This window comes from Vulpes lagopus, chromosome 2, assembly GCF_018345385.1.
Source record: "Vulpes lagopus strain Blue_001 chromosome 2, ASM1834538v1, whole genome shotgun sequence".
Taxonomy (NCBI): Eukaryota; Metazoa; Chordata; class Mammalia; order Carnivora; family Canidae; genus Vulpes; species Vulpes lagopus.
This window is the reverse complement of record NC_054825.1, coordinates 34,731,638-34,746,906: the sequence shown is the minus strand read 5'-3', so window position 1 is coordinate 34,746,906 and position 15,269 is coordinate 34,731,638. Positions and strand designations below refer to the sequence as shown.

Genomic DNA, 15,269 nt, shown 5'->3' with positions numbered 1-15,269 from the left:
ACAGCAAAGGCATTACCCTTTCCACATGACTGTAAGAAAGATGCCAGCAGTTAGAGTCTGTTAATAAATGTAACACAATAATGCTATCCAGCATTACAAAATAAAATCTCAGTTTAAAAACAAATAAATATATTTCCTGTTTGAGTCAGTGAGTTCCTGGTAAAACTTTCCATTAGGTTACACTCTAAAAATGAACTGTCTTGAGCACTCAAACTTTTGAAAGAAAGAATTCCCCTCTAAAATAAATTAATACACTCTTCAAAAACAAAACAAAACAAAACAAAACAAAAAAAGAACAGTATCTTCCCCATTTAGTCTACCCTGGCTATATTTCCCTGAAACCTACTAGTTTCTGCGTCACTACAGACTTTTAAAATAGAATATAAATAACCTTATAAAAATACTGAACATTTATTTCTTTTACCAAAAAATGGCTACTAATATAACTCTGTTTACTTCATGAACAATCCAAATGGTATAAGAAAGGCACTATTTTGATGTTGGGAGTTAATAAATAAAAGGACCTAAGAATTTTTTGTTCAGCTCTTCCCAGATTAGCTACAAAGAAGCAGAATAAAATTTGTCACCTCATGTCACCTAGCTTTCTGAGCCAGGCAGGAACAAACAATAGGCAGCAAATTCTCATCCCTTGATGTCTGTTTTGATCACTGGGGGTAAAAGAAATAGATTTGCAGCCAACTATAGGCAAAATGACCTTTCCAACGACATCCAGAGATGTACTCCCACAACTGTCAGGTTTGCTTTTCACATAGTCCACACTCAGAGTTACATGCTTACTCTGTGACGGCTACGCACCCAAATCAGCGTTTCTTACAGAAAACTCCTATCCCCACCTCTTATCCTCAACACTAGTAACATGTGATGCTCAAAAAACAAAGGCTGATGGGGGCAGGGATGGAGGAGACAACTAAATAATACTGGAAAATATTGTACATCTTATGCCCTTCCCACACATTCACAATCCACATTAGAATACAAAAGGCTGGGAAAAGTTCTGCAGTAAACTAACTTGATCCAACATTACCTGGATTTAGGATAAAGGAAATGTTAACATATATAACTTAGTGGGAAACACTTGAAGAAATATTTATCCATATCCTAGATCACTAAATAGGAGTTATTTGAAAATTCTTGACAAGAAATCAAGTCTGGTGAAAGACAGGCAAATGCATAATATAAAACAAAGAAAGAAGTACTAAGAGAAGACCATACCACAAACACAATTTATTGTCCAAGGGAGATGGGGGTGGGCAGTGTCTTTCAGGGTGATTTCACAGGAAGGCAAACTTGAGCAGAAGGTCTTGTAAGGTTGGGAGTTTCTAAGGTAAAGCGCAGGAATCCATAGAGAAAGAACTTTCAAAACAGCTTTGATCTTGGGGCACTTGGGCCGCTCAGTCTGTTAAGTGTCTGCCTTTGGCTCAGGTCATGATCTCAAAGTCCTGAGATCGAGTCCCACATTGGGCTCCCTGCTCAGCAGGAAGTCGGCTTCTTCTTCTTCCTCTGCCGCTCCCCCTGCTTATGCTCCCTCTCAATCAAATAAAAATATAAAGTCTTAAAAAAGAAAAAACCAGCTTGATCTTTCTCTCCAAACCAAGTCCTCTAGCATTCTCTACAACCTCAAAACAGAAATGACTATTATCCACACCCAATTCAATCCAAAAATCTAGGAGTCCTCCTTGACATCTCCCTTTCTTTCTTACTTCACATCTAACCTCTCTCTCTCTCACTAAATTCTATCAGTTCAAGCTATGAAATAATTCGTCTATTCACTTCTCCCATCTTCAGTCTTTAACACTCTGGGGTCCAGATCACCATCATCTCTGCCTTGAACTAATGGGTCTAATAAGCCTATATGACAGCCTCTTTAGTCTACCAGATTCTATCTTCAACCCCACAATGCTTTCTCCATACAACAGCCCAAGTCACCATTTTCAAATTAATTTGGACACACTCCTCACCTTTATCCTTAAAACCCCTCATTAATATCCCACTGTTTTTGAATTAAGTACAAAAAACACTACTGTAAACTATAAGGCCTCTGCCATCTCCTACATCATAGCTGCTGCCTCTCTCCCTCTGGTTCAGTAACCACCAATCATACAGACAGACCTCCCTCAAACTTTCTCCTTTGCCTCCAACATTAACTACAAGGGGTTTCCCTCTCCCCCAAATAAATACTCTTTCCAACTCCCCAGTTTTCTAGTTAGTTCCCACTAATCCTTCAGGTCTCAGCTGAAAAGTCATTTCCTCAGGTGGAACTCTCCTGAATTTCTAAGATTACATTAGGTTCCCTTTTTTACCCATTCATAGCACTTCTCCTAAACTTTTCCAGTCACCATTACACTATCATGTGGGTTTATATTTGGTATCTCATTCTTCAGCCCCATTAAACTGTAAGCTCTATTAAGACAGGGACCAATTTAATCTTGTTCAGCACTGTATCTTCATGTCCTAATGAGGGCACTTAAAAGGCATTCAATAAATATTAAAAGTGAAGCAGTATCCAGAAAAGGATAACAGTACATGCAAAGACAAGCTGCTGCAAGTATATGCTGGAACACAGCACACATGGGTGAGAATGGCAAGAGATGGAACCATGTCCTAGGAAATTGAGACATTTTCTATTGCTTCTAGTTGCTCAAACATATTCTATGTTCTATATTACAAAAGCAATAGGAAATTTCCCCATTTTCCAAATTTAATATTTCCTTCTAATAATAGCTTTCTTTTAACTGCACTTGCTTCCTGGAGACTGATACTCCCATCTAATTCATCTTCCATCCTGTCAGAATGACTTTTCTGAGATGCCTGTGACCATGTCATTCCCTCCACTCCACATCCTACAATAGCTACTATCACCTTCACCAGCAACTTGTACCCACAGAAAGAGGGGGTGGGGTGAGAGTCTAAAGAACTGTGGGACCATCCAGATGAGAGAAAGAGGAAATCCTGAACAAGAACACTGAAGAAGGAGAAGATATTCAAGACATTCTGGAACAAAGAGAACTTTCTTTGTGCATGGCCAACATAACCATAGCTTCCCAGACTGTATTTGGTGAAGAAAATAAAAGCAAGAGTTAAATGTAAAAATTTGGACTGTTTTAAAAATTGGTTATGGGTAATTAAGAAACTTGCCAAGGTTTTAAAACCAAACTTCTGTCTTATTAGTAGTACCTAGAGTACTATAAATTTTTTTTTAAATTTTTATTTATCTATGATAGTCACAGAGAGATAGAGAGAGAGGCAGAGACACAGGCAGAGGGAGAAGCAGGCTCCATGCACCGGGAGCCCGACGTGGGATTCGATCCCGGGTCTCCAGGATCGCGCCCTGGGCCAAAGGCAGGCGCCAAACCGCTGCGCCACCCAGGGATCCCCCTAGAGTACTATAGACTTTAGTGATAAAGTTATCCTTGGAAATGAAACTGCGAAGAATCCACATATATATGATGTTTCTCTGTGGGTAAGAACTAAGAATATAGATCTCAGAGCCCAATATCCAGATCTACTTAATCTGAATGCATGGAGTTCAAATTTGAAAACCTGCACTTTTAACAATCTCCCCAGTGACCCCTATGCTCAGTTTAAGAGCAACTAAAATAGATTTTAACTGTCTGTAGTAGGCATCCACCAAAAGTGATACTGTGTGAAGTATATGGAGCCTTGGGAAACATCCAAGTTCAGTCAAGTTAAAGAAAGTATATCCTCAGGAACAGAATGTAAAATCTATAATCTAGTCAACCTTACTGTAACATGGCTGCCTTAAGTGCTGACAGACAAAAAGTTAAGTCTGTAGGAAGCAATTAAAAGAAATATAGAGAAAAAAAAAAAAGAAATATAGACCAAAAGAAGAGAGTTTTATCATACTGGTAAGATTATTCCTCTGTGGACAGAATGGTTCATTTGATGATTCCATAGCCTAAAAACCATCTTTCCCTATGCTCTAATTATTAGCTCTTGAAGGACTGTTCTATTACTTAATTTAGTACGTTGCTACTGTGAAGAGGTACCACTGTGATTCCTAAAGTAGTAGACACATAATCAGCCACTAGAATTGTCTTTCTGTTACATTCATCTCCATAAGTTAAAACATTGGTATTCTGATTTGTCCAGGTTCTTCATGAGGTCAGTATTTATGCATTCATTTGGTTGGCATAATTACAATTTCCCTCAAGACATCATCCTTGGGAAGACTAGTAAAATTTTAGTTTCCAAATATGTGTTACTAGAAACTGAAATTTTAAGAGGCTTCACCCAAATTGTGTCCCACAAGAGGCGCTACTTCACTAACTAGCATCTCTCTGACATATTACATTTCTTTAATAAAAACATTGCCCAGGACCAAAACATTTTAGGTAAGCTATGTTACTTCCCCAAAATTATATTCTTATGCACCTAGCATATTAGTCTGCTTTAGAATCTGATACTTCCATGTAAAATATTCATATTGAGTATTGCAAGAGAAGGAGAATACTTTTCAACAGCTGCAATTTTGGCCATTTGGCTTTCCCTTCTACCAATGGTCTGGTTTATGATCTCTATTTTCAAATAATAACCAGAATGTAGTTTTTTTGTCCAGTAACTGAACAAATAATCTCTAAATGTAGAGGGAACTTAAAAGTATGTTGAACGCTTTGTAAGAGGTAGGAGCCTTGTAAGAAAAGTACAAAATAAGAAACCCATAAAGCATTAGTTAAGCAGGAGGGCTTGTCCAAAGCTCTTGCTTACTTAGGGGACTCCCTTTCCTACAGTTTATGATGGTGAAACAAAAGCCCACTGGCCATGATGGGTTGCCACAGCAGCTCAGGCCTCACCTCTAAGCTCCCACCAAAGCCTCTGTGGTCAATCCAGCGGCTCCAGTATACTTCTAGCCCAGTACTTCCATTCCAAGCCTGACCATTTTCATCTTCGTTTTGCAAGTAGCTCAGAAATGAGTCATTTCAGGAGTTTTGCTTTTTTTTTTTTTTTTTTAATAGATTCTGAGGTATGACTCCCCTAAGAAAAAAAAATTGCCTAAAAGTCAGGATAGTCAGGTTCCAGCTTTACTCTGTGACCTTGGACAAAACATTTCACACATCTGATTCTTATTTACATAACAAGAGATTTGAACAGATGAATGGTTTTCAAATCTCTGGGAGCAGTAAAATTCCTTTTATTACACAAAAATATTTCATAAAGCCCTAATATACAAATATTAAAGTGCATCTTACTTGGCATTACTATAAGGGTATCTCTTAGGCATCACAAACTTAATGTGTTTTTAAATGAACTCTTGACATCCACTTTGAACATATTCTCTCCCAGGCCCATTACAATATGTGGCATCGCAATTCACCCAATTGCTCAAGCTAGAACCTAAGTATCATTTTTGAGTCTGCCTTATTTACTCCCCACATTCAATTCTTTAGTTTAATGCCATTAAAAAAGGTTAATTCCACTCTCTAGTATTTATTTTCCATTTTTTCACTTCTTTCCAACTCTATTGCCATCACTCTATGCTAAAACACCATCATGTCTTGTCTAGACTACTACCTTCATTCTGAACTAGACAACCTACTTCTCTCACTTCCCTTTAAACAGTAGTAGTCAAAGTGCTCTTTCAAAAACATAAATCTGATCATTTGACTCTGCTTTAAAACATTCATAGATTTCCTCTGTACTTGGACCACATTCAAAATCCTCACAGGGATCTAAAGCCCAGCAAGATCGTATTTCCTTCCTTCCTCCAACTTCATCTTAATACACCCTTCCTTCTTTCCTACCAAGCTCATTCTGGCCTCTCCAATACATAAAGCCCCTTTGGGCCTCACTTACCTCCAACTATTTTTTATTTATTTATTTATTTATTTATTTTTTATGATAGTCATACAGAGAGAGAGAGAGAGAGGCAGAGACACAGGCAGAGGGAGAAGCAGGCTCCATGCACCGGGAGCCCGACATGGGATTCGATCCCCAGTCTCCAGGATCGCGCCCTGGGCCAAAGGCAGGCACCAAACTGCTGCGCCACCCAGGGATCCCCACCCCCAACTATTTAAATAAAAGCTTGATGAAGATACAATTCACCTATTATACAATTCATCCATTTAACACATTAGCAGCCACTCTCCATTTTCTTTGAACTCTCTCAGACCTAGGGAAACACTACTTTCTGTATCAAGAGAAAGGACATTTCATAAAAGTGGAATCATGCAATATGCAATCTTTTGTAATTGTCTTCTTTCACTTAGTATAATGTTTTCAAAGTTTATCAATGTTGTAGCATCTATCAGTATTTTGCCTCAAGCCTCTTAAAATAGTTGTCTCATGTCTGGAATTTCCTTTAAAACATTCTAAGGGGGGGGAAGAGGGAACATATGAAACAAATTGGCAAAAATGAAGCTAACTGGTGGGTAGATGGTTCAATAAACTATTCTATTTTTGTGTATGTTTGAAAATTTCCACAATAAAAAATTTTCTTTAAAGATACCTGTCTTTCCATCCTTTGGGTTTCAATTAAATAACATCTTTTCAGAGAAAACCATCCTAGGTTAGAGGGAACCTGCCATTTTTTTTCTTCCTAGTACTTTTCACAACTATTGAGTATGGAAATGTTTTACTTATTGTCTCTCTCCTACTAGAATGAACGAACACTTTATAGGGAGACAGAACATGTCCAGAGTCTAGCACAGCATCTGACCCCATAACAAGCACACAAACACTTAATGAATGGAATTAGGGTGGAGAGCCCAGAACCCCTCCATCATTGTTTAAGATCCTCCCAGACCAACTTCTTGCAAAAATGAAAAACTGTGATATTATTCCCCCCACCATTTCCTGTGTTCAAATTTCCACATTACTATAAGGAATAATATTTCCCATATTATAACCATGAACAGTGAGAAATTTCTTCAGCTGTTCATGTTTCACTGAGGGATCAACCATTCCTTTAGACAAGAAAGCTCATGTAACTGGGTTTTTTTTTTTTTCTTTTAAGATTTTACTTATTCATCCACAAGAGACAGAGAGAGAGAGAGAGGCAGAGACACAGGCAGAGGGAGAAGCAGGCTTCATGCAGGGAGCCCGATGTGGGACTCCATCCCGGGACTCCAGGATCATGCCCTGGGCCGAAGGCAAGTGCTAAACCGCTGAGCCACCCAGGCTGCCCTCACATAACTGGGTTTGAATTAATAGGATGACATATCTGTACCATGGTCTCACTGATCTAGATAATCTTTCCTCTCTTGGGCAGGCTTTTGGCAGAAAGATTCAACTTCAACTTGGCACATAATTGTTTCATTGGATTTTTTGAACCTCTGTTACTAAACTAAGATTAATACCTCATATATGTCAATAGATTTTTATGCATTAAATATACACAGAAGTATATTTTACAATAGTAACTCCAACACAACAATAACCCCAATAGTAAAGTAACTCATCATTCTTTGTATTTTCTCATTTACATTGTTTAAAAGGATCTTTTATATTTTCTTTGCTGCTTTTTAAGAAATTCTGTTTAACATCAAGAGCACTGGCACAGCCAACATATGTACTTATGAACAAAGCCTCCTAGACACCTTAAGAGCTCATGTGAAATGAAAAACACAACATATAATCAGGTGTGAAATGTGTAGGCAAATTTCGTTGTATGACATGACCTGTTGGACTAGTTTCTAACAGGGTCTGCAGTTGCACAGGAAGGTACATATGAAAGTTTGTGAAAGTGAGAATACTCCAGAAAGAAAATGTTAAATTTAGAGTCATTTTGATTCTGTAAGGGAATATAGGAAGAGAAATCAGTATCTGCCTAATGGAACATTTCTTTAAAATAAAAGTGTGTATTAAAGGGAAATATACTTAGATATTTAAATACTTTACATACAATCACTCATTTTCAAGTCCTATTCTTACACATCTTATTCCGCTTCCCTACTACCAACTATTTCAACTACACTGGTGGAAGTGCTTGGTTTGCCAAGGTCTACCCTCTAATATTTGTATCCCCAGCTAAGCCTTCTTCAGCTGATGTCCAAGTTCTCTCCTATTTTCGTTACTTGGTCACAAAACCCTTTCCAAAGCCTGACATAACTGTGTTGATGAGTCTTTTCTTTTCTTTTTTTTTTTTTTTAAGATTTTATTTATTTATTCATGAGAGACACAGAGAGAGAGAGAGGCAGAGACACAGGCAGAGGGAGAAGTAGGCTCCACACAGGGAGCCTGATGCAGGACTTGATCTCAGGACTCCAGGATCACGCCCTGGGCCGAAGGCAGGCACTAAACCGCTGAGCCACCCAGGCATCCCTGAGTCTTCTCTTCTATTTCAAAAACCATTCATCAGGGCAGCACAGACTGTTTCATTGCCAATTTCTCCTCTCCAGCTGGCCCCCAATACATATACTCTAGGACATATGCTCCATCCTTTTGGTCATGCCAATCTCACCTTGAAGCTTTCTTTCAAGTTGAATCACATACCTGGAGAGGCCTTCTTCCCACTCCTCTTTCATTATCCAAATAGTTCCTGAAAACTATTCCAACAAGCTTTTTCAGGTTTATCAGGAGAGGTGAAAAATTCCACTGGCCTAATCTTTACTGACAGATCTCAAAACTGCCATGGATAAATTCCTTTGCTTTCTATTCCTAAAATATTTACCAACACGTATATGTAATGTATAGAATATGAGTAACAGCTAAATCTTAATCACAGGTAAGGGAACATACATCAGCAAGTTCAGGTTTTTAATTTAACTTCCAGCCAAGTTCACTTTTTATGCTTTTTTGGGAAAGTCTAAACTTTGTTTGGAGGAAAGAAATCAAGCATTAATATAATCCCTGATTACATAAATAAATGAGCATGAGGAAATCTGCCAGTTCATCAAATTTATACTATGCAACATTGGCCCAAGATGAGTATAGTTTAGGAAATGAGAGTAGACATGATAAAACACCTGCCCCATCTCATATAGCTATGTCATCACATTTAAGGAAGATGACTTCTTTTTCAGCTTTGGGAATAGAAGACTAAATAAAAGTATGGAACAAAAATTTTCTGCCTGTTCTTTTCTCATTACAAAAAGTCAACATTCAGTCTTCTAATGTTCTTGCTCTCTCACAAACACACACACATACAGTTTCTCTCTCTCATCATTATCTTCATCTATAGTTATCAAACTACAGACTTACGGAGAGCAGGGACCAACTCATTCTAGGCAGTATTTAGCTAAACACTTGATGCAAAGATAACCAAGCTTGTGAAAACAATTAATTCGAACTTAACAAATAGATATGGGGAAGGTAACATGGAAAAAGGAAGAGTAATTTTTTTCAGGCACTTAGAAATTTTGGTGATCTTACTATTCTTTATGTCTGTATTTAATATATTATGAGTTGTAAAGATAATTTTTAAAAATATGATGCCAAACTGATCTACACAGGTGTAGAGTGTTACTTCAAAAACAATCTTCATCAATGAGCATTTAATAAGTGCTAATTATATGTAGGCCACAGTGTTAGGTACAAGATACAACAACTGTCTTCAAAGAACTCATCTCTAGTTGAAGAATTGGAGCATATTGAAAATACAAGAAGAATGCAAGGCAGTAGAAGCAGAGGAAAACACTGCCTGCAAGGCCAGTGGGCAAGGCTTCCTGGGAGAGATAAGGTTTAAATTTGGCTTAAATGCATGAACTAAGGATAGGCCTTAGATAAGTAAATGAAAGGAAGGGAGGACAATATGTGTGATGCATCGCCAGACTGGGAAAGCACAGAGACTAGTTAGGGGAAGGTCAGGTGGGGAAAATGGAGATGAGAGGTTGGTTAAATAGGGAGAAGCTGGATGATATGGACAAAGTGGTGTTTCAGAAAGAAAGAAACAATAGAAATGAAATTGGAAGGATGAGGCCTGAGACACTAGAGGAAAAATTTCAACAAGATGCAGTAACTGATCAGTGTGTAAGAGGAGAAGCTAGTCTCTGCTATCTACCCTCCAGACGGTGTCTATTTTCTGTGTAAAACTGTCTATTTTTTACTCCTTCCCAAAAGTGATCAATTTTCTAGCAACATGAAAAATTATATGTATAGTACAAAATGATTTCTAATAATATTTACTATACTTTCAATTTAAAAATAAGATTAAAAATATTAAATGGTATTTATTTCTACAACTAAAAAATAATAAACTACACAAATGTTTTTTTCTTCACCACGATTTGAAAAAACTGACTATATGATTCCACCATGAAATTTTCAGTAGTAACTCAAAAACATATTAGGTTCTGTCAATATTTATCCACTCAACAAATATTTACTGTGGAATAAATAACAAAATACTATGAATTTGGGGCATCTGGGTGGCTTAGCTTGTTAAGTGTTCAACTCTTGGTCTTGGCTCAGGTCATGATCCCAGTCAAGAGACAGAACCTGATGTCAGGCTCTGCACTCTGCACAGAGTCTGCTTATCCCTCTCCTTCCCCCTCAGTCTCTTCCTCCACTCTCTCAAATAAATAAATATAAGGGTGCCTGGGTAGCTCAGTGGTTGAGCATCTGCCTTTGGCTCAGGTTGTGATCCCAGGGTCTGGGGATTGAGTTCTGCATTGGGCTCCTTGCAGGAAGCCTGCTTTTCCCTCTGCCTATGTCTGCCTCTCTCTCTGTGTCTCTCATGGATAAAAAATAAAATCATAACTAACTAACTAACTAACTTAAAAGGAAATAGAAATGAGTACCAAAGCAACTTACATTTGTAGAATGCTTTTAGTGTATATGAATATGTTTTCCTCTCCTGTTTTTTTACACTATACCTTCACTAACTCTTAAAGTTGGACAAGATTTGTTTTAGTAACTCATAATTTACAGATGAGGATACCAGACAGAAGTAATAAAGCAGTAATTACAACCTAGGTCTTTGATCCTAAATCTCATACTCCTTTGAAACACTACATTAGGCTTAGCCTACCTACTTCATAAAATTATTAATGAATTATAGATACGGAAATGCTTTAGAAAGATAACAGCATTACACAAATAAAAGCAACATTATTTTGTTTGGGTATAATCAGGAGAGAATGCAAGCTTTATGGGGCTTAGAGCCTATACAAGTTGAGGATCTACTTCAAGAAAAAGAACACAAAGATAAGGTAAAGAACTTGGAGATGGTCCCCTTGAAAGTGAAGGTCACTGAAACTCAGCCTTCTTTAGTTTCAAGGTAAATCGGCCTCTGGATGTAACACAGAACTCAGCAGTCAATCTGTAAGATCAAGAATTGCCCTCTAAAACCTAACTTTTGCCTTCTAAGTAGTATGAAAAGAACACTGTGGATAAAAGACATCATGTAACAAAAATTTCCAGGTAGAAATCGTCTTTGCTATGTCTATATTAGGATTAAAAGAACAAACTAACAACTAACAACAAAAAATAACTATAATGAAAGTGATGAGAATTATTTTGCTAAAATAAGCTAGAACATTCCATACAATAATTATTGTTTTACACACACACGGGTATAAACACACACACACTCATATTTACTCACAATTTGGCAAGCAAAAGATCTCATTAAAAAAAATTTACCTCGTCTCCGCCCATAGCTCCTGGCTGCATGTAAACACAGAAGAAAACCATGGGTATCTGTATCAAAATGGTGAATTTAGAGATAAAAAAATATTCACATAAACCTTTTCTAAGTACTTTCAGTATTAATTAATCTGGAGATACTGTTCAAATTGACTGCAGAGATATTATATTTAAAAAAAAACCTTCATGAAGCACAAGTTAAAACACAATCTTAAATAGAAATTCACCTGCTTATGGCAGCCACTGGAAAAGACACAATGGATTCTTAAGTTACAGAGTTTTATAAGGATTTATATTGTGGTCCATTATCTATATCAGATAAAGATAAATAGAGCTCTTTTAATTTTCTTTTCTGATTTATAGATCTTCATATTACAATCAGACATCACTTTAAAGAAAATCCATTCACTCTAAATTAAAAACCGTAGCGTGTGGTGGTCATTTTGAATTTCTTCATGCATTCGTGCGCACACACACCTACACACACGCCATAAATGGAGACCCTTGAAAACTGTATAGAAATTTAACACACAATTAACTCTGGTTTTATAGAATATGTTCGTGTGAAAATTTCAGTGAAGTTTCTTTCTCATGATCTCTCCATTTACTTTCCATACATTATCACAGATAGGCAGAAAACAACATCTTTTTACCTAAGAAGTAAACTGAAAAAGTAGAAAGGGATTAAGGTACTGGGTACATCAGGTTGAAAAACAGAGTGCTTTGAAGATTTTCTTCCCCTTCAAAACTCAAGGTCTACAGAATGCATTATTACAATATTTAATAGAACTGGACAATGGTATTATACATATATTACTAGGAGATCCTGTCATCTAAAATAACTTTCAAAGTAGAAAGTTTTTCAAATTTGAAAACTTGAGGTCTATCAAGTAAATGAGAACTCTAATTCATTTTTAAAAGCAAGACATGTTATAATATTAGCTTAACACAAATCAAAACAAAACAAAAAACAAAGATAATCTGTGGTGACATTTACAGTAAAAGGTAGTACTGAAGAAAACAATTTCTCTCCTAGGAAAATAAATTCAGACTTTTCAGCTAGGAAGTTGAAATCACATCTTCTGCTAGTTCCCTCTTTTCTTCAGAAATCATACACACACATTTGGCCTCTTCACTTTCCCATTACATAAATATTAAAAAGGATTTTCCAGTTCAATCCCTACTTCTTCCCTTTTTCCATCACTATAATTCTCCATTAAAAAAAACCCACAATCTCCTCTGAATTTGCATAGCAGTACTGTTTACATCACTTACAAAAGGAACACATTACAAAAAAAATTAAAGAATTTTTATACTTTTCATTATGTATATCCTGGAATTCATCTCCCCACAGAATGCATAATACATGGTAGTTATTTGCCTAGTTTGGCCCCCCAAAAGTCTACTTAATTTATAATAATAAGGGTGAGTTAATACTAATAAATGACACTTAAAAAGAGATTAAGTATGGGGTCACTTAGGTGGCTCAGTTAATTGAGCACCTGACTCTTAATTTCAGCTCAGGTCATGATATTGGGATCGTGGGATCCAGCCCTGTGCTGGGCTCTGCACTCAGTGCCGAGTCTATTTGGATTCTCTCCCTCTGCCTCTACCCCAGCTTGAGCTTTTCCTCTCTCTCTCTTCTCTCTGTCTCTCTCTCTCAAATAAACAAACAAAATCATTTTTTAAAAAAGAGAGATTAGGTATGTTTTGATATCATACCATTATTTCTTTGTCCCTTCCCCCATGCCCAATGATGTCATGCCGCCCAATACCCCCAATTGAAAATCTTTAGAGAGGAAATAAAACATTCTGTATTTCAAAATTACACATTTCTCTCCCAAACAACAAATTCACATTCTTTCATTATATCTGATTTCTGGCCAGATGCTCAGTGAAAAAGAATCTGATTACAATACTAAGGTACAAATGACTCATCAAACCTTAACACCCCTAAAAGTAAATGAGAAATGCTGTTCACTCAAATCTTCAACTGCCAAATTTTCAGGTAATAGAGAACATGAAGTGAACAGATCCAGTCTTGGGGGTGAGGAGGAGCATCCTGAGTTGGGGAGGTGGGTAAGACTTACAAAAGACATACTTGGGAGTTTTAGTCAAAGCTTCCTTAAGTAGTTCATGATTTTTATGGGTTTTTATCTTTTTCCATATCTAATCAAATATAGTAAAATGTTTCACATCAGTCTGGTGACTGATATGGGGACAAGATAACATATAGGATAGGCAGCCAATTTAAAGCAGTAATGTGAGATATTTCAGTTGCTTTCATCATTCACTGTGGAATTTAATTATGTGCTACCCTGGTCCTAATTTCAGTATTTTATCTATGATCCCTATGGTGATTATTATTATAGCAACTACCACTTAATAAGTACTTGCTATCACCAGAACAGTTCAAATGCTTTATACATACATATTAATGCCATTTAACACACCCCACAAATTTATGACATAAGAATTCTTATTAGCATCTTCTCATAGATGAAGAAAATGGGACACAGAACGAAGTACCTTGCCTAAAATCTTATAGCTAGGAAATGGTAGACTTGGAATATGAATCTAAGAGTCCAGCTCCAGAGTTCACACTTGTAACCACCTCACTGTACTGTTAAATTCCTAAAGGCCAAGGTCACTATCTTGTATTCCTTTTAATATCCTCTCATGTACCTAGTAGAATGCTCTGCACAAGCTGGTATTCAACAAATATAGGTTGTTAGCCGAGTGTGTAATCAAGGGAAGGAGTGCCTTGATGGCCTTTAGAATGTATGTCACCAGGATGCCTTGGTGGCTCAGCGGTTAAGCACCTGCTTTTGGCTCAGGGCGTGATCCTGGAGTCCCTGGATCAAGTCCCACATCGGGCTCCCTGCAGGGAGCCTGCTTCTCCTCCCTCTGCTTATGTCCCTGCCTCTCTCTCTGCGTCTCTTGTGAATAAAATAAAATCTTAAAAAAAAAAAAAAAGAATATACATCACCTCTGTTGGTGATTAAACATCTGCTCATATGAAGGCCACTTGCAAATAGACTAATTAGAGTCAAATTCTTCCCAAAGGGAAAGGTAATGAAATGAATGCCATGGACAGAAATTTGGGAACACATAAGTAGTGTTTTCCCTTGAGAGAAAATATGACTTCTAAACAAGAATAGTGAATACATAGACTTATATGAGTCAGCCAAAAATGATCCCACATAGAAAAAAAGGGCAGGAAATATAAGTAATTCCGTCTGCACAAGACATCCTATGCTAGTATAAATTTAAACCAGATACACGAAGATATGATATGGTATACTTACAAAGTCCTAAGTAATTCCTCCAAAAAGTTTAATTATTTATCAATCATCATAATCATTACAGATAAAATTCTTTTTACCGTTTCATATGTATGATTTTTAGAACTCACAAAAAATCCCATTTAATTTTTAGAAGTCATGGTTTTGGTTACCCTGGGCTAGGGGTATTAACCACAAGGTAGACTGAGAAGGGGCTTTGGGGTGTTGCTAATGTTTTGGTCTTGATCTAGGTACTGGTTAGATGGGTAAGTACAATCTGTATTAATATGTCAAGTTATATATATATGTTTGTGATTTGTGCATTGTTTGGTATGTATATTACAGTGCAAAAAACCCAAAATATCACAAACATTTTAAATTGATTCACTAAGATAAAAGGTATATGAGTAATGTAGAAAATTC

General features: G+C 36.8%; 1 protein-coding gene across 9 annotated transcripts in view; it reads right to left on the bottom strand.

The window, feature by feature from the left end:
* The window catches only part of CPEB3 (cytoplasmic polyadenylation element binding protein 3), a 196,988-nt gene that overhangs the window by 76,862 nt on the left and 104,857 nt on the right, over positions 1-15,269 (bottom strand). For 7 of the 9 annotated variants that reach the window (XM_041744214.1, XM_041744209.1, XM_041744216.1 and 4 more), the window contains one exon: positions 11,560-11,583. The exons of the other annotated variants lie outside the window; for them this stretch is intronic. In XM_041744214.1, the coding sequence (XP_041600148.1) occupies positions 11,560-11,583 (24 nt within the window). The remainder of the gene's footprint in view (positions 1-11,559; positions 11,584-15,269) is intronic. 9 annotated transcript variants of the gene reach the window in all.